The sequence below is a fragment of the Trachurus japonicus genome, chromosome 12, assembly GCF_045865225.1.
Source record: "Trachurus japonicus isolate A0001 chromosome 12, Traja_1.0".
Taxonomy (NCBI): domain Eukaryota; kingdom Metazoa; phylum Chordata; class Actinopteri; order Carangiformes; family Carangidae; genus Trachurus; species Trachurus japonicus.
This window is the reverse complement of record NC_140918.1, coordinates 15,508,942-15,533,338: the sequence shown is the minus strand read 5'-3', so window position 1 is coordinate 15,533,338 and position 24,397 is coordinate 15,508,942. Positions and strand designations below refer to the sequence as shown.

The window sequence follows — 24,397 nt, the reverse complement described above, 5'->3', positions numbered from 1 at the left end:
GGGCTTGTGTGAGAAAAGGCCTGACAAACACAGATGAAAAAGCAGCATTCAGTTTTGTCCTTTTTCCCACTGAGGCAGCTGTGTTTGAGTTGAGAGAGAGAAAAAAAGAGGAAAAATAACTTGTGGAAAGGAACTGTTGTCTTTTTTTCTTCGTAGCCATGAGGTAAGTGTGAGTAATTAAAGAAGCTGAAAGTGGGCCTCTGTACACACACATAAAATTCAACTCAATCATACAAGGCAAAGTAAACAGAGAAAGCAACTGATGTTCTCAGTCAAAATACAGAAATGCTGCATGGATAGAGAGTAGAAAACAATCTGCTCAGTGTTTTACATTACCTGTCGTCTAAATTCTGACTTGAGATGGAAAAACTTCATTCTCTCTTGTAGATCTTAACCAAACATTGGGTTTCTTGTTTGCTGCATAGCCAATTTGGTGATGGGAAACTGTATGAAAACAACACTGACTCTGCTTCTACTCTACTCACTAAACAGCAATAGCCTTACCCAGAATGAAAACATTATTCATGCTGATATGTCTTCATCTGCGTTGCCACAGCAACTCCATATCTCAGAAAGCATAGATGTGCCATGATTGGACTCCAGCTGAGTCTTTAATCGCTGCACTGAGCCGGTCCAGGATTGACAGGGAGACCTCAGACAGGCGGCAGAATCACCATTACTATATGGCTGTTACAGCAACACTATCACAGCGAAGCCTGGATTGTATAAGGAGAGTCTGCCGAGTGCCAGTCCCAAACTTTCGTCCATTTAGCCTGTCAGCACTTTCAGCGGGGATAAATGCTGTGCAGTTCCACTCACTTAACTCGGCTTTTCCAGGTCAATCACAAGCCTTTACAGAGTTCAGTCTCTACACCCCCAGCTCCAAAAAAAAAAAAAAAAAACACACCAAAGCCCCCCCCACCCATCAAACTACCCTTTCATCCTCTATTTATGTTCCTGCAATCTCAACTGAGCCTTTTCAAATGCAGCTGTAACAGTGTTCTACTGTAGGGCAGGGAGGAAGTAGAGCAGGCAGGAGATATTGGCGGAGCTAAGGTAACACAGGGACACAACTGGTTTTGTTCCCCCCCCCCCCCACCCTCTGCAGATAATTACAGTTTTCTCTCCTCTCGCTAAATTGCAGTGACTGGCTGATGTTCAGGAAATACCCAAACAGCTTAAATAGCCCAGGCATTGGTGGAAAAAAGTCCTTATCTGTGAGCTGGACTGTGTCAGATTTATTCAGTGTTATTTCATTACAACTTCTGAAACGGCCAAAGTTCACAACTGAGGCAAATTCTGCTATCAACATAGTGTTCACTTTTTTAATGTGGCATGAAAGAACAGAGCCAGCGACTGGCACTACAATACATGCTAATAAATGCATATGCTAAATATACAATTATGTGGGAATTGTACGTTTCCAGCTCCCTGTTATACTTAAAACGAAAATCAGGGTCGATCGTGACATTTTAGCAGGACCCACCTCCAAAAACTCAGCAGCAATGCTCTTCACATAAACCCCTTTTTCAGAACAGCCAGTTTATTGGATTTGAGGTGAGAGCTTTTTGCTAAGCTTAGTCTGGATAATGGCAAACGCTGCATATCTATGGGAAACATGTCTACGTACATAATCAGAACTTATCCTTTCAAACAAGTAATCAAACTTCACAGTCTAGAGACTTTAAAAAAAGACTTTTAAACGTTACCTCAGCAGCTGGGATGCCCTCAGGTGGGCGACATTGGAGCAACACTTCCTGTTCAAGTGACACTTCCTTCCCAAGGGGCTCCTGGTCAAATGTCTTCTTCAGATCTACAATGAATACAAAAAAGCATACAGAATATCAATATCTAGCTATATACCACTTACAGGTGCGAGGGCTGTTTTAAGTGTAATATTTCATATTAAATGAAAAGTAAATCAATGAAAGTATTGGTATGCTACCAATAAATCATCAAAAGACAAGGCAGGGCAACTCATCAATAATAATCCCCCCTATACAACAGCAATACACAACAATGTGTATCTAAATAGAGGAAACCGTGACTGAGATTTATGCTTTCTTTCTGTATCCCTCACCTTCAGCACTCAGATAAATTGTCTGAAGTAGATGGAAGGAAGATAGGGAGAGGCAGAATCACTCGCCCTCCAATGAAAAACCAATATTTTTGTGGTATGAGAGGCCTGATAGAGCAGTGCAGGGCAGGGATAGTGGCGCTGACAGGGCAGGATTACTGGAGGTGTCATGCTACACTGGAACCTGAAGCCCATTAGACATATATCATCACCTGCTGCACAGACGGTGACAGGAGTGGCGGGCACATCAGGAGAGGAGAGGAGAGGAGAGGAGAGGAGAGGAGAGGAGAGGAGAGGAGAGGAGAGGAGAGGAGAGGAGAGGAGAGGAGAGGAATTAGAGGACTACTTGGGAACTTTGGAGCCACTAGAGCATCAAATCTACAAAATCCACTGATACCATCCCCACAGCCTTGGTCATGTTGCCACATGTAACTCTATCCACCACAGCACACTCTATACATACTGTATATTCCCTATATAATAATAATAATAATAATAATAATAATAATAATAATAATAGCAATCATATGTAACACATAAATATGATAAACCAACTCTCTAAAACTGTAAATTGCAAAGCGAGAATCAAGACTCAAACACGAAGTGAACCCATTAGACCCAGACAGTCCTATAAGAAAGCGTGAAACAGAGCTGAATATTCCAGCTGTTCTATACAAGCAGAAGTCATTAGGCTATACATGTTAAAGGGCTGTGTGAAACAAAGAGCTATTGTTTTGAATCATTCAGATCTACAGATGCAAATGTGCTGTGTTAAGTCTGCTTCGACTTGATTTCTAATCTCTAAGCTTCTCATTGCATACCAACGACATCCATTTCTCTTTCTATCTACACTTAAGTGTGTCCATGGAAACAAACCCAGAAATGACCCCAGTTCAGAGATTCAATCTGTAAAAAGGATATGGAAATTCTTCTTCACAGAACGCCATTAATGCAGTGATGGATTGCTATTGATATTGTGTGCTAACATAAAAAGAGATTTATTGTATCAGATAGTTCGACAATAGCACATTGGTTTTGAATTTGAGTTTTAGATGTGAGCAGACTGTAGACTGGAAGCACCACGGTGATACATCTGCACAGCTGAATTTCTACATTAGCAGACGGAGCGGAGTGCTCATAGTAAGGCTAACACTCCTGGGTACAGTGGTTGTACAAGTGTAATAGGACACAGTACCTTTATGTATCATATTAAATGATTGTTCTTCAGTGTCTGGGGAGATTAAAGTATGTGTATGTGTAGTACAAAGAGAGCATACAGTGATTCCCATATACTTCTTTTCTCATAGGCTCTATCAACTGCAAGAAACAGACATCCCTAGGAACTGAGCAAGATAGAAGTTAAATTTAGAGATTTGTTTTCTTTTTCTTCAATGTGACACTGGGAGACATTATACTATAATGGAGACAATTCATTGTTCAGCTAACTGCTCCAAATCCTCCACAGGAAAAACTATATCATGTTCTTATTACAGAATGCATGATCGGCCCACACCAGGAAGCCCTAAAGAATATCTATCGTCATTTTTATTTGGAGAAATGAACCTTAGAATAACAAATTCAATGTGAGTTTACCCAAATGCAACCTGAGAGTGTGTGTATCTTCGGGGGAATATGCTATAACTACACAATTTCAATGTATTATAAGAGCTGAAAGGGTGACTGTTGAATTGAAAGCAATTTCCGTAAATGTCTGGTATGAAATTAAAAGAAGGAATGACTGGAGGGGCATATTGTGGGACACAGCTTCATCCAACTGATTGTTTTTCTTAAAACAGACGAAAGGAAAGGAAAGGAAAGGAAAGGAAAGGAAAGGAAAGGAAAGGAAAGGAAAGGAAAGGAAAGGAAAGGAAAGGAAAGGAAAGGAAAGGACAGGACAGCACAGGACAGGAAAGGACAGGAAAAGACAGGAAAGGAGAGGACAGGACAGGGCAGGAGAGGACAGGACAGGGCAGGAAATGAAGGGAAAGATAAATAAAAACTATGATACAGTACAGTATATAGGGTATATGCACTACAGGGGGTTGGCCTGGATGCTCAGTGTGCAGAATTTCAGCATCATTTGATGGTTTATAATGGACCATAATGCCTTGCAGCTACTGGCGGTAGTGTCCATGGGTAGGTCCATAGCAGGTTTAAAATGAATGAATTGAGAAAACTCTGACTAAAGAGCTGCAGAGCTCCCTGCAAGCCAAGCAACAAAAACAACATTCAGGATCATAAAATTCAAATGAATCATTTCCAAATAATTACATTTATGTTTTTATTTCCCCAAAACACACTTTTGTCTTTTGTGACTGAAAGAATAATTAAATTCTTGTAGTATTAAACCAGTGCCTGTTACTACAATCATGCATTATTGTTCAGAACATAACAATCACCAAATAGCCTGAATAAGACTATTAGTATTAATAGCAGAGGCTAGAGGTTGTAAGTTAATTTGAAATATTCATGCTTTTATTACTCATACTTCTTGTAGCAGATAAACTACAGCTTGTTAAACTAAAATTAAACACCCATTGCTTGTATTATCATTTTTTTCTTATTTCTTTGCAGACCTTTGGCACTACTCTTGATGAAACGCAGTAAGTAGCATGCAAGTGATTTTTTTTTTTGCTGTGTATTTTTATTGGATGTGGGTTTAAATTATGCCCCCCCACCCCTCTGGGGTCCGTCCTCTACTCACTTCTCATAACCCTGAATGGTACTGCGGGACATTGAGGGGTGTGGGACCAGCTGAGTCGACATTCCTGTGGGAGTCACACCATTCCCCCCTCAGCACTCAAACACTTCCAGCTCCTGCATACCCCCATAGAGACATGCACACACATGTGACAACCATTACCTTAAGTGTTTGGCTACTTGTCATGCTAAATTACACCAGCACTCACAATTCAGAAACAGTTTCTTCCTCTCATGCTAAATCATTAGGTACTGGTGTAAAACTGTAGGACTCACCAAGTTTGTATCATTAGTAAAGCACAAGAAAAGCCGAGGCTTTACGTCTCATGCTCTAGGATCTGTGCACTAGGCTTCAAACACAAATAATCAAATTTCCATATTTTTTAGTATAAACAATATCCTCCACCAGTTTGAAAGGTGTTTTGCCTGATTCAATTCATTTTTCTTAATTTACCTCTCTTCATACTATTACATTGTCTCTCTCTGGCAGGCAATCACCGCAACCCTCCAAAAAAAATGGGGGCCAATCAAAACAGATTTATGGAGGTCAGATGAAAGAAAGGCAATCACCAGGAATTCACACATTCCCTCTTCTTCCAACAAGCGCACAGAGACTCTGTCAATACCTTCAGCCAGTCCAGCCTTTTTGCAAGTCTGAAAGCCAGTTCTTCAACACAACAGCCTCTTAACTCAGCAGTGCTGGCTCTGACTCACCGTCTGATTAAACTGTATATGTTTAGATGATGGGAGAGGGGAGGAAAACAAGCCCAGTTTCCATTAGCCTAACGGGATAGAGTCTGGCTCTGACAAGACGCCTGCCTGGAGAGAGAGAGAGAGAGAGGGCCCAGCAGAGGAGCTAATCCATTCAGCAGAAGCTAATGGGAGGGGAAGAGGGGTCCATTGTGATTTGAGGGATAGGTTAGTGCTGGCAGTCTGCTCATCATGGGTGATTATAGGAGGTGGAGCAGCGGGAGTGGGCTCGGTGGGAGACTGAGAGGATTGGTTCGGATTCGCCAGGATAGTATAACCGTAGCAGTAATGAGAAGAGCTTCTGGTGTTTGAAACAGAGGGAATATGCAGGATTTAGAGAGAAACTGTCCAGAATCAGAGAGAAACAGCAAGAGATAGGCTGTTAGAGAGTTTGCAATATAGAGAGAATGCAGAGAAAGAGAATTATGTGAGGTACAAATTGAGAAATACCTGAAGATGATTGCTAAGTGCTTCTGAATGGAGGAGATCAGGTGAAAACCATAGATATTGACTCCTCACTGTGCTACTCTGCTGTACCGTAGAGAGGAGATTGAATCATTTCGACAGTGGCGCTGAGTTTGCCAGCCAAACATTAGGCTCCAGTGATATCCCTATCCAACAGTGATAACAATATATTTGATGCAGACTGCTATACACACTGCAAGTGGGTGTTGCTTTTTTTTCTTTCCTTGATGGCCACAAGTCAAAACATAAACAGCAAAGCTGGGGCGGGACATGTCAGTCAAAATGTCTTTGACAGGAGCTGAAAGTGCGATGATCTAGATGATACTATAAAAGACATCCCTTCAGGTGGAAGCCTGACAACAGCGTGTGAGCGGTGGTGTTATGTAATACGCACTGCAGAAGCTCTGCCTTGATGCAAAACTGTGTTCTTTCAACTTCGCTTTTCACACCACGTCCTCTGTAGGCTCAACACTTTTCAGATTTTGATTGGCAGATCCTTTTGGGAACAATTAAAAAATGAGACCAAACTTTAGAGGCACCAGAATGTTTCTCATTTACTTGGAAGTAATTGTGTTGTGTTTTGCAGTAGGAGGACAAACACACAGGCAGAGAACAAATAAGGACCACCTACAAGAAAAAGAGGGAACACTGGCTTAAACATGTGCCATAGTCTGTGTATACACTGTCGCAGCTCTCCCCCTTCCTCCACACTGTTCTTCCAGGTTTATACCATACACAAGGAAACTGATTTGGGTTTTACAGGCTTTTTACCAACTCAAGTTCAAAGGGACACTTCAGTCCCATGTCAGTAATACTCTTTTTTTTTTTTCAACTACATCCGTCTCCAGAATCTATAAATCTGTCATGATGCACAAGTCAGTGCGTGAGACACATTTCCTTGGCAGCCAAGAGATTTTGTTTGGAGAGGAGTACAGAGATGGAAGAGGAGATAGAGACTGAGTAATGAGATGAAGAGAGGAATGATGGGAGTGTGTGTGTGTGTGTGTGTGTGTGGGGGGGGGTACTCACAAGCAATACGGACGTGGCCTTTGCGACTCTTGGTGGTCCCTGCCGAGCTCCAGGCCACACACTGACACCAGAAGTCCTCAGGCCCAAACAGCTCCTCCACCTGCTCCCGAGTGATCTCTATGCTGGCCTCCCTCACAACCAGGCCTGTGTGGAGAGACGGAAAGGGAGGAGGACAGAGACAGCATGAGAGGAGGGAGGACAGGGTTGGCAGTACAGGATGTGGAAAAGAGGTTTAATGAGGAGAAATGAGGAGAGGAGAGGGGAGAAGTGACAGAAAAGTTCACATTAGTACATCAACAGATCGACAACCAAGTGAAAATAAGCAACTAAAACAGAGGAAATTTAATCTACTGATATCCAATTCACTAACAATCCACATACATGAATGTGTAATATAGATCCTATCATGCAAATCAGTATCATTTACATCAGTCACATCACATGCTTTGACACTGGTGTGTGTGCGAGGCTGTGGATGTGTCAGTCTGGCCCCGATTCTCGAGCCAGAGTGTTGAGCTGTTTGGGTCCGGGCCCTGTGGGGGAGGATTCTCTGCATCATGGCTAACACAATCCTGTTTGCTAACTCCTCTGATTACTGCTCATCTGGGTGCCAGGACCCAAACAAACAAATCATCCCCAAAACAAATGCCTCTACCCACAGCTGCCCCGCTAGAGCAGATTATGCTACTGCTACAGTGTGCGCACGTCTGTATATGTGTATGTGTTGTGTGCGAGAGCAGACGCGCGGATATGTATTATGCAGTTCAAGAGCATCCACTGAAGATTCTAGTGCAATATCATGCTGTATTTCAGCCCTCAGTTTGACTGAATGGTGAATCTATGAGAACAATGGTGATATCATGAAATTTTTATGTAAAAAAAAAAAAGAAAGCTACAATGAGGCAGATTCCATACTGTGAACAATACTCCTGAGTATATGAACACAAAGTGAGCAGGATGGAAAGTACCAGAAGTGAATTATTCCCTGTGCACTCAGACGGTCCCCAGTTCCAGGTTGAAGCTGCCGGTCTCCAGAGTAACCTGAATTTCGATACATATGGATTCGTACCGGAAACATTTTATAGGACACGTTGATTCAATTGTGCCCGAAACAGCTCTTCAGATTTTCAGAAGAACATGCTGTGAATATCCAATGCCAATTCATCTCCATGTGCTGCTCTATTAGGTTTAGATATGGAGGATTAGCAGTTCACTGGGAAGAAGTCAAGGTTTATGTGATTTTTCTGGAACGGCCACACTCGTATACCTGGTCAGCAACGATGTGAAAGTGGACTATGACATTAAAATTATGCCTATTTGCTACTGACGGAACTTTTGTGGCTCTAGGAAAGTTTCCCTGCACCATTACACCACAGTCCTCACCACTAAAACCATAGTTTGCAGGCCAATACCAAATTCAGACCATGTCATCAGTGTTACAAACCGCTATTTGTTGGACCTGACCTCACAACTCTTTTTCTCTCTTCCTTTTTTCCTTTGACTGCTCTTTATTCACTCATTTGGTGATGACTTATTTTGTGGCCATTTTGGATGGAAGCTGAGTGAGTAACAGACACTGGGAGTCTGGCTGCAGTTGTTACACGTCCAAAGTTTAATGAGTTGTGCACACAATCCTCACACTCGGTGGTTATGTGTGTAGTTATAGTCTGCAGACTCCTGCTCCCATGAAACATAAATCACTACTGTTATTATAAAAAAAATATAACATATATAACACATATACAATTTGTATGAACTACTATAATACTAAAGGTCTTTGCAGCTGAGCTTACCTAAAAGATGTCACATTTTGTTGTGGTGACATCATTATCAGCCACTGTCTTGCAATCGTGTCACAGATCATTGACTCATCGTCCCAGTGTTCCTTCAATCAGTAATCTCATCTTTGCCTGAAATCTAATTCATTACGTAGTGATTCACTGTCTACTCAACCGGGGACAAAATGGACCAGACTCAAATGGGGTAAGACTGCCAAACAGGTGTTCCTGATATGTTCCTTTAATTTCCCAACACATTTCACCCTCTTTGAATGCAACATCATTCTAGCTCTGTATGGATCCAGTCCTTTCTGCCACACGTGTTACTATCTGCTGAGAAATTTTAATGAACAATTGCAGTCATCAATAAAACAGGTGGCAGTATCTCATTTGTCAATATATTTGTCTCATCTGTTTGTGTGTAAGTTAATATCTGGTACTTTTGAATTACCACCTCTATTTATACAAAGGCTGGGGACGTATTGTACAGTCTGAGTAGGTTAGTGTCTGAATGAAAAATGCAAAGCAAATGGATGGTTGAAAAATGAACATGCCATTTTACTTCAGGTTCAGTGCATTCACACAGCCTCCTTGTTCTGGCACACACACCCGGCACAGTGACATCCCACACACCAGCTTAGCTCTCATGTAAAATTTACACAGTGCGCCGACAGGCAGAGGAACAGCCGCGTCTGTTGTGTGAGCATTTGTCTCTGCATGTGTGTGTGTGTGCGTGCGTCTAACGGTGTGCGTCTGTGACTGTCTGTGCTGTATGCCAAAGAGTTCGTCTATGGCAAGAGGCTGCACGTTGTTAGTTTGAGAATGTCAAGGATGGATGTGATGTTGGGAGAACATCAAACAACAAAGTAGCAGCGAGAAATCAATAGTGGAAACAATAAGCAGATATGAATTCTCTCGAGGGCGTACAACACACGCCAGAATCAGTTAATTTTTTTTTTTCTGTCTAAGCGCCAGAGTGTGTCTGAAGCAGGTCCTATAGTGGTGACTTATCTGTCTGATGCTGTTACTATAGACCATGAGGCTTAAAGAGATGACGATGACCTGCTATATGTCGACATTAAGAGTCATTCATGACCTCATAGCTATTACTAAAGCTGGATTAAACTCCTTCTGAAGTGTACTTGAAACACATCACAAGACTCACTCGAGCAGAAGAGCAGAGCCTGCTGACCTCATACAGTGACTTCATGTGTTTGCACTGGTAGCCTTTAATACACTGTACAGCATAACAATGATAACAACTAAACAAACCACGAGGGGCCATGTCAGGGCCAGTGACGATCGAGGGGCTACTTCACAGCCGTCAATGTGGCCATTAGCTGCAGAAATTATTCTACAATATGTCCCATTAATAGCTGGTTGAAGTAGGGCGCCTCATTGGAGATGATTCATTATTAATGTGGTAATTAAAGTGAGCTAGCCTAGATCTTTGGAGTTAGCACCGACTAAGGTTATTGATCAGACCAGTCAGGCAGAAGAAGAGGCATTGGTCATTGAAGGAGAGCTGGAGGAGGAGGGAGGGTATAAGCGCTCTGATATCTGGCCAGATGGAGAGTACTCCTGCTTGATCTTCTCACTCATATCTCAGAGAGAGTGACAAGCTGTCTCCAGTGTATATTACACTGCCTTTTCCTACTCATAATTAATTTGCTGCTCATTTGCTCTGATCAATGCTCCTCTTGCTCATGAGAGACCACAACCTGCAACACGAGGAGGTAAAACGCTACGGTGTTCAGGCGGCGGCAGGGTGAATATGTGACGCTGTCATCAAGTCTTGCACCCAATTGCCTTTTCATTCTTGCTTCCCGTTAAGTGACATTTCCTGCACATGATCTGAATCTTTGCCTTCTTTCATATCACATCACAGCGGTAAAATAAGCTGAACTTTAGCAGGAACTCTTTTACACATGCAGGCACAGGTGACAGTGTGAATAAAACTTTTTTTTTTTGTTCATTGTTTGAGTTCTTTTCTGGGAGCAGCACTTCCTTTTTCTGATTTTTTATTGTGTTAACCGACCTTCTGTTCAAAGGATAATCACATGCAATCAAAAGCTCTATTATTTTCTATGCGTAATCACCTGCTCCTTAGGAAATGATAATGTCCAATTCTACTTCCTGAGACGGTAATCAGTTCTAATGTGCTATATGTACTTTTGAGGGGTATTTTCACTGTCACATGTGGCACCCATGTGGTAAGTACACATTCAGTACCAGCATGGGTGCCTGAAAAGCCATTGTGTACAGTACTGTAGGTGCTATCAGTGAATCAGTCATTTTGCTGATTACACTGCAACTCATGGTGCACAAATTAAGCTCTTGGCTGGGAATTATTTTCAAGACACTTTTACTGTTGTTTGTGTCATAAAAAGAATGAAACCCCTTTGAAACTTTTCATGTTTTATTGTGGTAAATCAGATTAATGTGATGCTGATCAACAGGAAAAGACCCTTTCATGTTTATTTAATTATAAAAAGGCAAAATAATTGACTGCATAAACTACCGTATGAAACTCCTCCAGGTCAGTATTTAGTAGATGCAACTTTGGCAGCAACAGCAGCCTGTAATTCTGCACGGGCAGGTCTGTATTAGCTTTGCACATCTTGACAAAGCCATTTTTCCTCCACAAAACTGTTCAAGCTCTGTTATATACAGAGATTAGGGGGTTGTGAGTTAATGGTGTTTTTCAAGTCCAGCACCAAATACTCACTTGGGCGGACATCTGGACTCAGCTTGATCGGCCAAAAAGCTCAATTTTGCTCTCGTCACATCATACAACCATCTTACAGCTGACTTGAATCTCCCACATGCCTCCGGGCAAACTGCAGCCAAGATGTCATAAGTGTGTTGTTTTAAGAGCAATAAAGTTGCGACCAGCAAAGCACTCAGACAGCTGCTGTTGTATGTACTTTCTGTCCAGTCTGAGCTTTTAAAGATTGTAGCACCCTCAGAACTGTCATAGGCTTATTGGTGGCTTTCCTCATTAGGTTCCCCTGGGCGACTCGAACTCTGTGCCATACTTTTGCTACTTCTTACTGTATGACTACTTTCATTGTGCTCCAAGGGATGTCCAGTCACATGAAGGTTTCCTTGTATCCAAACTCTTACTTGTGCCTCCTCAGCTTTTCATCTTGCCTTTTTAAGAGTTGCCTGGGGTGTTAGTTTGTTTTTCGTTGTGTAGATTTTTACACAACAGTGACTCACCAAATCTGCGGTACAGGTGCATTTACACAACAAATAACTGAACCCCCTTGTTTACATGCAGTGCTTCCTAATTAACTAATATGCGGCTTGCTCCGGCTCGACCGGTGATAATTGACTAAAGCAAACAACACTTTCAGAGGCCACTATTCTATTTTAAAAGCCAAAAGCACACACGCAAACTCTACAAGGCGGTTCCTGTGCATGTACTGTACAGTATTTGGTAGTCAGCACCTTGGTTGTCACAGGAGTCGAACATCTGGGTAAGGATAGAACAGATGAACACGAACATCTTCAGTTTCTGTGCTTGCTCTCACTCTCTCTCTCCGTCTCTCGCACTCTCTTAATCTCATTATCTCTCATTTCGTCTTATTTTCATAAGATCTTAAGTCTTCGCCAACATGAAAGTGAGACACAGAGAGAGGACGAGAGAAAAAAAAGACACAAAGGGGGAGGGGATGAGGAGGGTATAGAGGGAGAGATCAAATTTCTTCAGGCTACACTCAGTGATATTGACCAGGCTGGCCACTTTCTATCGGTGTTCCTTTTCTGTCAATCTGGGGAAATCAGAGAGCAATGGAGTGGGCTGAGAGAGGCTGCACAACACACAACTCCACTGGGCTCCAGTGGTGCTGTGTGTATGTTTGTGTGTGTGTGTGTTGGTGGTGGTGGTGGGGGTGCAAGAGCATAAATGAATGAATATCTGTGCAGTAAATAGCCTGTGGATATGGCTGTGTAGAGTGGGTGTGTGTTTGATATGTGGGTTGTTTTCCATGTTGATGCTTTTAGCACAAAACCTTCCGACACAAAGGCTAAGAGCCGCTGCTACCTTAGCCTTCTGCTTTGTCATAATCAGAACTATGAAACGCATCCTCAGATCTGCGTACTTTTCCTCAAGTACACTAGGTCGAAATGAAATGATTTCAGGTTGCGATTCAGGTTGTTTTTTCAATACTCCATTTATGTTTGTTGTGCTGGTTGCAGCATTCCCTCTCTGTCTGTGTATCTGCTTTTGTATCTTGTTCCTGAGCTGGCTGCTGTCTTTAGTGCTGCTTCCCATTGAAACAGCACTTGAGAGGTATTTTTTTTTATTAAATACACGACATACAACATGTAAGGGAATGTTTGGTTGCTTTAGTATAGTGTGTGCCCGAGCACTCACATTTAAGTGGAGGAGCAGCTGTCAGTGTGTGTGTGTGTGTGTGTGTGTGTGTGTGACAATGCAGACTTGTGTGGCAAAACAGTGGGATGAAAAGGGTAAATGCGATGTGATTGGTACCTGTGGGCGACAGAAAGAACTCAATTTCCAATACAGCAGCTGAATGCAGCCAATCAGTGCTGGGCTGTTGTGTGTAATGGCTCCGGTGCCTTCAGGGGCCGAATTCTGTCGAAAACAACCCTGCTGGAGCTTCACTACCTTCACTTCCTCTCGATGCTCACAAACATGTACATAAACACACACCTACACACTTAAAGGCATACAGACACACACACACACACACCTCAGAAATGATGGTGCTAGTGTGCCAAAAGGAAAAAATGTCCTCACTGAGACATTTTCATTTCTGCAAATAAGGCGATGCCATGTACAATTGATAAGCACACAAGCCATTATGTGTCCGTAAACACATTCTAGTGATCAAATTGGATGTGTACGTGTGCTTTGATCAACCCGTCCACATACAAAATGATGAATATACAATACAACATTGATGATATACAGGAAGTGTGAGATCCCTGTAATAGGGTGAAGGTTGGGGTGAATGTTCGTGTTGTGTTCACTGACCAGAGTTCTCATCAACCCGCTCCTCCACTGTGTGCTCCTTCTGGTGAACCCACTCGCTGTTGCACTTGAAGTAGATCTGGGTGGCGGGTGTGGCCTTGCAGTATAAGTTGACTGGCTTGTTCTTGACAATGTAGGCCTCCTCTGGTTCCATCAAAAACACAGGCAACGGCTCTGGGGGGTCTGAAGGGAAGGTTTCCGGCAGCTCACCGAGACCAATGAAGTCATCGTCAACTGTGAAGAGAGAGAGATAGGGGGGCAGGGATGGAGGGATGCAGGGAGGGAGGAAGGGAGGAAGGGACACAGGCACAGATGAAAGAAAAGATGAAGGGAGGCAGAAAGCCCCAGAAAGAAAGCAAAAAAGAGAGAGAGAAAAGAAGATGGGGTTGGGAGAGAGAGAGGGGGGAAGCAGACAAGAGACAGTGGGACAGTGTATTATAACCACAGTCTTTGCATGGGATTATCCATTCTCACAGCACACAGTGAAATCCCTATCATTTGATATTGTGGAATGTTTACACAAGTGTATTTTGGAGAGCAGGAAATTCTGGGATTCCTTGCAGGCAATAAGGCTGCATGGATTTACAGAAACCAGGCCTTGCTCGGTCTAACCACAACCAGCTACTGCTGAGAAACGATGGAGAGGCAGAGCCAATAATGAGAAGCAGGGTTCAGAGGTTGACTCTGAGGAACTAAAGTTATAAGCTGATCTCTCTCTGTCTCCCAGATTCTCTCTCTCACTCTCCCTCTCTGTCTCTTTACTTTTGTCTCTCTCTCTCTCTCTCTCTCCATCTCTCTCTCTCTCTCACACACACACACACACCCCCTCACAAGCTCACAGACACTGACACGCGTGCACACACACATGCAGCAGATCTAATGACCTCAGGCTTTTGGCCCAGTTTGTGCCATTCCTCGGATACTTCTGCAGTAGACAGATACGCTTCCCTGTAATTACAACTCCCTTTCATCTCCCTGTCTTAAATCACATACACACAACTGCATGCGTGCGCGCACCCCGCTCGCACACAAGCGCGAAACAAACGCTCGCACTGGCACAAAACATCGCAAGCACACAAATACATGGGCACACACGCCCACGAGCGAGCACGGCTAACTTTCTAACTCTTTGAAGAGAGGAGGATGAGGCCTATTCGCCACCCCATTTGTCACCTCCAGAACTGTTCTATTCTTACCATCGAACCGGTAGACATCAATTATTCACAAGTGTGAAGGATAGAAGGCAGAGTAATAGAGACAGAGATACAGTGGGGAAACAGAAGGTGAGAGAGAGAAAGAGAGAGAGAGAACGAGGGAGGAAGAACAGAGACAGACGGTGAGAGTAACTCAGCCAGGCAGACGTAGATTGAGCCACTGAAATGGAGTTGGGCAGACAGACAGAAACATAGCACAGGATGACAGAAACAGCGAAGCAGACTGTTTGGATAACAGAGGAGTTTATCAGCCCATCAGTAATTCTTCCATGTCCTTCCATCTACCCGCCTCACTGTCCTGTGTGGACATGCTGGAGCCTTGTTGTCTGACAGAGGTTGCCTCCTGGATGCTTTGAGAGCACTAAATAATGTCTCGGCTGAGCAGATATCTCCCCATGATGTCTCTCTAATGTTATCTCTCCCTCCATACCTGCCACAGATTGAAGTTGATTGCTAGGAAATGAAAGGGCATGGGGAGCCAATCAGAAAATGACCAAAGCCGTCCTCACCACAGGGAGAGGGAGGGATTCGTCTGTGTTGTGTTATGAAAGACGTACGATGGCGGTATAATTTGTGTGCCTGTGCGAGTGCGCTTTTTAAGCATGAAGAGTATAAACTTGATTCACTTTCTCCTAATCTGCTGCTAATTGACTAGACACAGTAAATCCTCAAGTGACTTCTGACCTTTAAGAGAAACTGCTTCTTTTACACATTTTGTGTGGGTGCAACAAAAAGCTGGAACAAGAGCTTTAGCCCATCAACTTTCATCTTTTGCTGTCAAAACAAGAAAAAAACTTTGAAACAGTGTCAAGCTTTTCATCCTTTATGTCTTCATGTAGGTGATGACTCTTTAATGTAGAAGTCTATTTCAGCAGACCTTGGCTAAGTCTGTTCTTTTCTGCTCCATAGTCCTCAGTCCACCCACATCCTCAGCCAGGGGACCCTGACCCAGAAACCAAGGAAACTCATTAAAGATTGTGTTAGCCTTCTTTCACCCTCCATTCCCATTATCTCTCCATCTCTTTCTCTCCCTCCTGGCTCCCTCGCTCTGTCGAACTGTGAGGCAGAGAGAGATCTGAAACAGCCATGAAAGCGTGGCTCCCTTACACACATAGCGACGTGCGTCTCGCATGCTCACACACACGCACACACACACATACACCCGCGCATGCATTAATGCGCACAGGAGCACACACAAACTTGCTCACAGATATTCGAATTCATCAACTTCCTCAGTGCGAGAAATAATACATTCAAGTGAATGGAACTAGCCCTCCAGTGAAAAATCAGCCCAGAAATGAAAAAACAAGCCACATGACAAAAATGAAAGACCCCGACTCTTACCAATCATGCTGCAGCCCCCACCCACCCACCCACCAAACATGCCAGCATGTCCCTCCCTGGTGAACAGAATACTGAAAGCATGCAGAAGCTCAAAGAGAAACATCACTTTTTTCTGGCTCCCCCTCGCACCAACTCCAACGGTTCATAATGAAATAGTTTAGAGGTTTAGGCGCCGCCATGTTCTGCATGATGCAATCTCCGTGGAAACACACAGCCACGGTGTGTGTGTAATAACAAGCCTATTACTCAACAAGTGCGTAGAAATATTACCATACTTAAGCATATCAAATATGCATTATGAAATAATTCTCCCTCTTTTTCAGTGTCATATCCCTTTAAAATGAACATTAATATGGCATGCCTCCACTGTTTGATAAGCATTATGGATTTTTCAGAGCATTTGTAATTCTGTGGCTTGATTTTAATCAGAACATTTCTGAATTGCCTGCACATTAAGTGTTTAACATTTAATGAAATATGTCCTCCAAGCACTTTTGTTCAAACTGTATTTTGCTCTGTAATTGGGGTGAGTTTTCCTAATTCATTGTAACTCTTATTAGTGAATATTTTAAGACTCAAATTGAATATTAGTTGAATATTATATCAGTTCCACATCCCAACTACATAAAAAGTTTTAAAGATAAATGAGCTCCACGTTGCTCTCAAAATAAAGTTAATGATGAAATGCGCCTTCTTGCATTGTCAGTGAATTCATCAGGTAGGGGGGGAAATGATTTGGAAAAAAAAAAAGAAGCAAATTAAAAAGGGATCAGAAATAATCTAATTAATCCAAGCTTAGCAAGTGGGAGTGAAGGGAGGTATGAGAGGGTCTTGGCAATCAGCCCCTCTTTGGTTTGAGTCAACTCCAATAGCTGTGGGAGTGGAGCAATATTAAGGGATGATTACATTTTGGACACGAGCAAATCAAAGTCAAGCCAGTCTCATAACCCTGGCACAGGCTCACATCAACACACAGTGTCAGAGATAAGACACACACCTCAAAGACGAATACAAAGAGGCTCATCGTGAGCTAAAAAAAGAATATCAGTGTTACATAAATATATAAACTGTTGCATAGAGAAGTGCGCAACTCCCACTCCAAACACACAATATACACACATGCAGTTTGCTCCCTGCAGCTTCTCAGTGTGGGATAAACAACTCACCAAGACTAAAACGACCTGTCCAATTAGCAGAAGTGTGCGTTTCCTGTGTTCCTTGTTTCTGCTACAAGTTAGTATTGACAATATTTTCCTTTAACGTTGTCTGGGTAACCATCACCTCACTGAATCTTGGACACAACAGGGGCATAATGACTACATCAATAGTTCCCACTGGAAATGAGCACAAGCTGGTTTTATCAAGAATCGTCTGGCAAATGTAGTTCAAGCACACCTTGAAAGAAGCTGCAGTTATACCTCTCAAAGCATTAATACTCCCCGACTCTGCAATCAGTACACCTCCATTAGTGGACCATCATTTCATTAGTCACATTAATGAGGTCTATTGTGCTGAGAACAGTGAAAACTGATGACAGGACGCCCAGAATACATTAGACGTCGAGTCAGTGTCCAGACCACGATGACTTTGACCCGGCCTACAGCAGCTCCTCTATCATCTTTTCACAAATTCTTTAAGACCATAAATGGTCTGTGTGATTTTACACGCTGACATTATATGTCACCAGGAGCCAAAGTCGATTCTCCATGAGAGATCCTCTGGAAACCTGCCAACACTAGACATAGAGGGATATCGGTAAATCTCCCTACATGGCTCCAGAGTGAGGGGAAGAAGCATTTAACAGCAAGGCACATGAGACCAGATTATTACGCACTTAGGATTCACTAACATGGTGAACCCATCTCTAGTGTCACATTGAAGATCACAGATTCATCCAAGTTTATCTAAGCATAAAGCCGTATGTCTGGCTTAGGAAGGCTATGCCTCCAATATTTGATATGCCAACACTGTTAAAGACACTGTAAAGATACTGCATGGTACGTTTTCATGGCATCAGTGATGGAGCCGGACCACAAAGGTGAAGTAGAGACACCTACTAGAGAACATATGAATGTACAAAAAGAATGTGCCACATACTTTGCTTGGAGACCTTTTATAATAGCACAATTCTCCTGTCAAGGCTGTCGACGCAAGACTGACATAACCATAATGAGACAATGGAAACCATGGTTACACAGGACCTGGTCGTCCACTATGACACAAGGTCTACAGTATAACTCCAGTTTTTATTAAAAAAAATTTAAAAAAAGAATCACGTCACCTAACATCATTTTATTACCTATGATAAAAACTATCTATAAAAAGTCTTAAAAATCTTTTAACAATTAACAAATACCAATATCAGTACTTGGGCTGTTGATAACATGGTTGGCTGATAAATGCAACTTTAAAGGCACATTGTTGACTTTAAATCAAAAAGATAGAAATGTCATCCTACGGTGCTTTTAGGTTATACCCTACACACGCTATGTAAGCTGTAGGGATCTATCATCTGTCTTCCCCGTGCTGCACGCCTCTGCTGAATATTCTTAAGACTGTATTTCTTATATCATATATTGTATATGTCTGCGATAACCGCTTTTGAATGCTGGCCACTGACACCACTGTGCAAGATAAGCTCTCTCTATTCTATCTGTGCTCAAGCAGATTTATTGTCCCAGGGAAAGCACTGTATCACTGGGGCCAATGTTTCCCTTCCATCAGGGGAGAGTCAAGCATGAACAAGGATGAACACTGGCATAAATCTTCTCCCTCTTCATTCCTGTTTTATTCCTATTTATCCTCTTCACCCTCCTCTCTTTCCTTCTCGCTTTCACTTTTCTTCCCACTCATCCTCCTCATCCCTGCTCCAAATAGAGACAATGCCCTGTAAGTGGCTGGCCAGATAGACAACAGGGAGTTTTACTGGGAGATGTTTTTGCTATGCTGCCATGGGGAAGGACAAGAGGTGGTTTTCAGCTGAGTGGTCAAGCAGAATAATAAACCACTCAGCTGTCATGTCAATTGAAGCAGGATAAATAGACTGTCAATCAGATCTACCTATAAATGAGCTTTGAGCACACCTACCCATTATATTGAGTGAACATAAATCAATGGTAATGACTTTCCCCAGTCAATACTTGTTAGTATTGGATTAAGTAAAGACCCCATACATCCCGATGGCTTAAATCAATATGTATGGCTGTTGTTTTAAAAGCACAATCCTTTAGAAGCTTCACGAGAAACAGGCAAAATGAGCGCAGGCTTCCCTCTACTCCAAATGTCTCTTTCCAGCCGAGTGCTTTATATACACTAATGTGTCTGCACACATTGTCTGCAGGGCCCTATCTAACGCTTGGCTGCAGCAGGTATTTATTGATTACTGTTGGTTTCCAGTGACCCCCCTCCCTTGCCCTGTCCTATCTGAGCTTCACTGCTGGGGCGTGCTAAGCACACTCATATTTCATCTCTCGGGAATCCTGCCATCACAAAACCTAGCAGGGGAGGAGTAGTTAAGAAAAACAAGCAGACATTCCCTAAAGTTAAAAGTCAGACGGTTACAACATTAACCTCCCAATCAGTTCACGGCTCACAGTCATTCCAGTGCGGGCCAGATTCTCCAATGACCTGAAGAGGGCTCATGCACACTAAAGCAGCTAAATAAACCAAATGAATAATTCAATCTGGACGTTATAGAAAGGTCCAATTCATGGGCCTTATCTTTACCAGAGGATGTGTGGTAATTGGAAAAATGAACCTGCACAAAATGATTTAGCCCACTGCAGTAAAGTGCAAACACACAGCTGGAAGGAAAGCGGTTGTATTACTGAGGAGAAGGTCTGGAGATAAGCGGTAAAAAAAAAAAAAAAAATCTATCTAATAGGAAATGGACATTCACGCGGTAAATTGTGCCCTGTGTTTTCCTTTCTCCCTTCCACTGATCCCCATTTTAGCTTATTAGGTGGAGAGAAAAGAGGAGAATCCAATATCAAAAAAAACAAAAAACACAGTAAAAGCAGCCATTACGTTGTGTAATCAGAGCACGGTCTTCCTCCTCTCTTCCTGTCTTTGCACATCCAGTCATCTCTTCCTGGTTGGTGGTGTTTACATGTTCTCTCTGGTCCTTATCCCTGACCTTCACTCAGCCTTCTCAGGCTACACTCTGGCAGGAGGCAGCTGGTGGTTGCCAGGGTCATGCTAGGCCTTGGCCACTGTCTGTCCACCCACATCACAGTGCCAGGAAAGGCAAGGTCAAAGTATCATGGTAATTAAGGCTCATCATTTCAAATCCTCACAAATTTTCATCCTCACAAAAATACACAGGTTTATAAAAGTTTAAATGAATTGATGAAAATTAGAATTTTTTGTCTTGGTCATTGTCACATGTTTAAATGTTGCTGTGCTTCTTGCCACCTCAACAATCACAGTTCTCTTGAAAACAAATTTATTCCAGTAATATTTAAGAACAAAATGGAGAATGCAAAAAGAAAATTAAAAAGAAAAAAATAGACAGTAAATGAAAATGAGTTGCACAAAACTTAAAAAAAAAAAAAAAAAGTAAAAATAACTAACTAATTTAGCAGTTTTGTAATTAAAAGATCCAGAGTGATAATGGGATAACCCTGATAACCCTAATGGGAATACCAGAAAGAAAATAAGAAAATAATACTGAGCGATCTTGCTTGTGTTCAAACGTTCAAGAGACTATGCATTGTACTATTTCATAAGATCACACACAGTAACATAAACACAGAAGAATAAGAAGCATGTTATGTCACTACAGTAACTGAGAGAGAAAGGTCAATAAGCAGGTTACTGTATGTGGGAACCTTTCTTCTCAGAGCAAAGGTCACGCTGCTTTGATGCACAAAGTATTTATCAATGGCACTTACAAAGCATTTATCTGTTTAACATGTTTCTAACGTTGTCTGTTACACTGTGTTCATATGTATACTTGTTAGTTTTACATCGCTGAAGAGGCTTTAAGTGAAATCTGTTATCGGTTTCTTTCCCGGCACTTTTCTCACATGCGTCACAATCTCTGTTTTTCTACAGCTTTTATAAATGTTTCTCAGCTCACTCTCCAGCAGTTATGGTTTTCCGACGTTCTGCCTGTGCTGTATATTCCCATTCACACCCCTCCTCCTCCCGTCCTCCCTCCCATTTGCTCCCTCTTGGATGAAAAGCCATTTTGGTGGTTGATCGGAGAATGATGCTGCTACTTAGAGAGTCACTCCATCAGCACCAAGAGAGGAGAGAGGAGAGGAGAGCAAGGAGAGAGAGAGAAAAGCTCAGGAGGAGTAGTGGCTCCCTGGGGCGCTGTAGCTGTGATGGGTGAGCTGTCAAACGCCCCATTGTCCAAATTACCCAGCAAGCACCATGTCACCACCCGGGACTAATTTACGGTGCGGTGCGGGACGGCACAGACATCAGTCTCTGAGCAGAGTCCACGGGAGAGACAAGAGGGGGAAATGGTGTAAAGGAGGAGCTGTAAGGGGAGGGGGTCCGACCTTAACACCTACCAAAGAGGTGCAACAAGGCTTCAAACACAGACAGTACAAGACAAACCCCAATTAACTCCATGTGGGTTTTAATATTTGCTGCCTTTATGCTTCATAGCTTCAATGACAGGTGTCAATATGAATATGTGTCATGCTTCCCTGCCCCGCCCACCCACTGCCGGCCGAACACACAGATTCAATGATGCACAAACACTTTAATACAGTTTTAAGGCAGCCATCGCATGCAGAAGCCCCTTGCTTGACTTCACTTGCTGTCATAACGACTGGTCCTTTTAGCCCAAACTGGCATGCCCATTCACTTGTCACACCCCTGGGTGCCCATAGCCAGACAGGGCCATCACCCTGCGCCATACCGACCGGTGGGCCATGGAGTGGAGCGGTTCTTGTCAGTGGAGACGTGTCCTACTCTTTGACCCCTCACTGTGCCCAATAGCTTGATGCGTTGCCTCTACTTTGGCTAATTGGCTCAGAGCAGCGGGCAGAGCCGTTCTGCCACCAGCAAGAGGCCAAAAGACCAGAGCGTCCAAAACATACAAAGAGTTAGATGACAACAGGAACACAGTATCATCATACCAAAAAGCTACAATCACAGTAGGCCACATCACTATTATACCAGCAGAAAACACTCCGCAATTGTTAAGTATTATATTTACACTGTTGCATTCATATTTCACAAGATATTCAAGGAGAGGGCACTTCATGGTGAAACAAAAGCCGAAAATGGTTGACCAGCACAGCAGTGTATTTTTTTTTTTACATTACATTACAGGGTATGATTCGAGCTGATGCTGAGGGAGGCAAAGAAGTAGATTCAAAGAGACAGCTTGAAAATTCTCTCACTACTACTTATGCCATTCACCGCCATTGTAATCACTTTGCGAACTGGAGGAGGGCTAAATATCAAAGAGAATGAATGATAACTAATTCATTCTCTGTGCCAAATTACAATGCTGAAAAGAAGTGAGAGTGGAGGCTGCCAATCTATTTATCAGCTTTACTTACACAAGGCTGCAGAGGTGTAAAGTACAGTACAAGTGCTGATGCTTTCCGTAAGTATTTCCATTGTGCATATTCAAGTGTGCATTACAGCCCATCTTACATTCTGCTACATTACTCTCGCAACACTGTGCACAAAAAAACATGACTAGAGCTCTTGAAGTTGCCATGCAAAATTAAAATTCATAAAATTTAATAAAAGAAAGTTCGCATTTGGATGTCTTTTTGTTCTGTGTTGTATTATGATATGCTTGCATTTCAGTGATAATGATCACCAACCAGAAATTCAGCTGCTATGAGCTGCATGTCACTGGACTCTACAGCAATGATGATGAAAACAGGTACAACATTGACATAATGGAATTATAGAATAATACACTGATATTGGTACTTTTTATTAAATCATCGCGGGTATAGTATAACAAGGTATTAAATGAGAATGTGAAAACAATGCCACAATGTTGTTGCTAGTGTTGATGAACTTGTCGACTGTTACATCCTGAATCTTCAGCTCTCCTCGACTTTACAGAGCTTCGTAGCAAGTTTTAGCTCTTTGTTTAGCCGTGTAACTCACAGCTTTACAGTTCTTCACTCACACTCTCATAGTGTCATTTATGTCATGTCACAGCAGGAATCTGTTTTCAGCAAAAAAAAAAAAAAAAAAGTATTTTTCTTTTCCTGATGCACAGAGCAGTGATAGAATCCCGTGTTTAAATTACAAATTTTCATACATCAGTGCAGTGCTTGAGGAGACATATCAGGATGAATGTGTAGATGGATGATGACAATAAGAACTGTCAGTGCAAATGACAGCTTAAAAAAATAAAATAAAAATAATAAAAGGCAGATATCCAGTCACTCGTAGTGTTTCTCTGTACAAGAATGACATTATGCAGAAGAGGACATACCACCCCCACACATGTGCACACACTTCCCACATATGCACGCCTCGCACATGCAGTATATCCTGGAGCACTCAGACGTCCAACCCCTCCACACACATATGAAATCCCTGGCAGCATTTCATCTGAAGGACACTACAGAATGAAGTGTGTCACAATGTGTGAGACACCGTCCCCAGAGCGCACACAGTCTATTCTCCATGTCTGTCACTGAATCTGGCTGCCTGCTTATTCCCCTGAGACGCACACTCACTCACACACACACACACACACACACACACATACATGTTCACACATAGATATGTAACAGCCCTCACACATCAGCCCGCTAAATCACATTCCTGCCATCTCGTCAATCAAATTGCAAGGTGAGAAAACATTAGAGCTTTCAGAAGTTCTGCGATATCTTATCTCTCTAGACCTGTACGCTCTGTTGTGTTCCCAACTTTACTGGTGAGCTGAATAAAAGGAACCTGCAGCCATGTGCTAAGGCCTCAGATGTGTATTGAAAATAAGGAGATCAGTATTTACTTCATGCCATGATACACCAAACATAGGTGTATGGCCTAATGCAGGCTGTGATGGTACAACCGTGGGTGTGTGTCTGCGGTGGGCTGG

The 24,397-nt window shown here is 42.6% G+C and overlaps 1 protein-coding gene across 3 annotated transcripts in view; it reads right to left on the bottom strand.

Moving 5' to 3' along the window:
* The window catches only part of unc5cb (unc-5 netrin receptor Cb), a 108,832-nt gene that overhangs the window by 33,070 nt on the left and 51,365 nt on the right, over positions 1 to 24,397 (bottom strand). For all 3 annotated transcript variants that reach the window (XM_085793429.1, XM_085793430.1, XM_085793428.1), the window contains exons 2-4: positions 13,805 to 14,035; positions 7,022 to 7,165; positions 1,710 to 1,813 (exon numbers count right to left, since the gene is read on the bottom strand). In XM_085793429.1, coding sequence (XP_085649555.1) covers positions 1,710 to 1,813; positions 7,022 to 7,165; positions 13,805 to 14,035 — 479 coding nt within the window. The remainder of the gene's footprint in view (positions 1 to 1,709; positions 1,814 to 7,021; positions 7,166 to 13,804; positions 14,036 to 24,397) is intronic.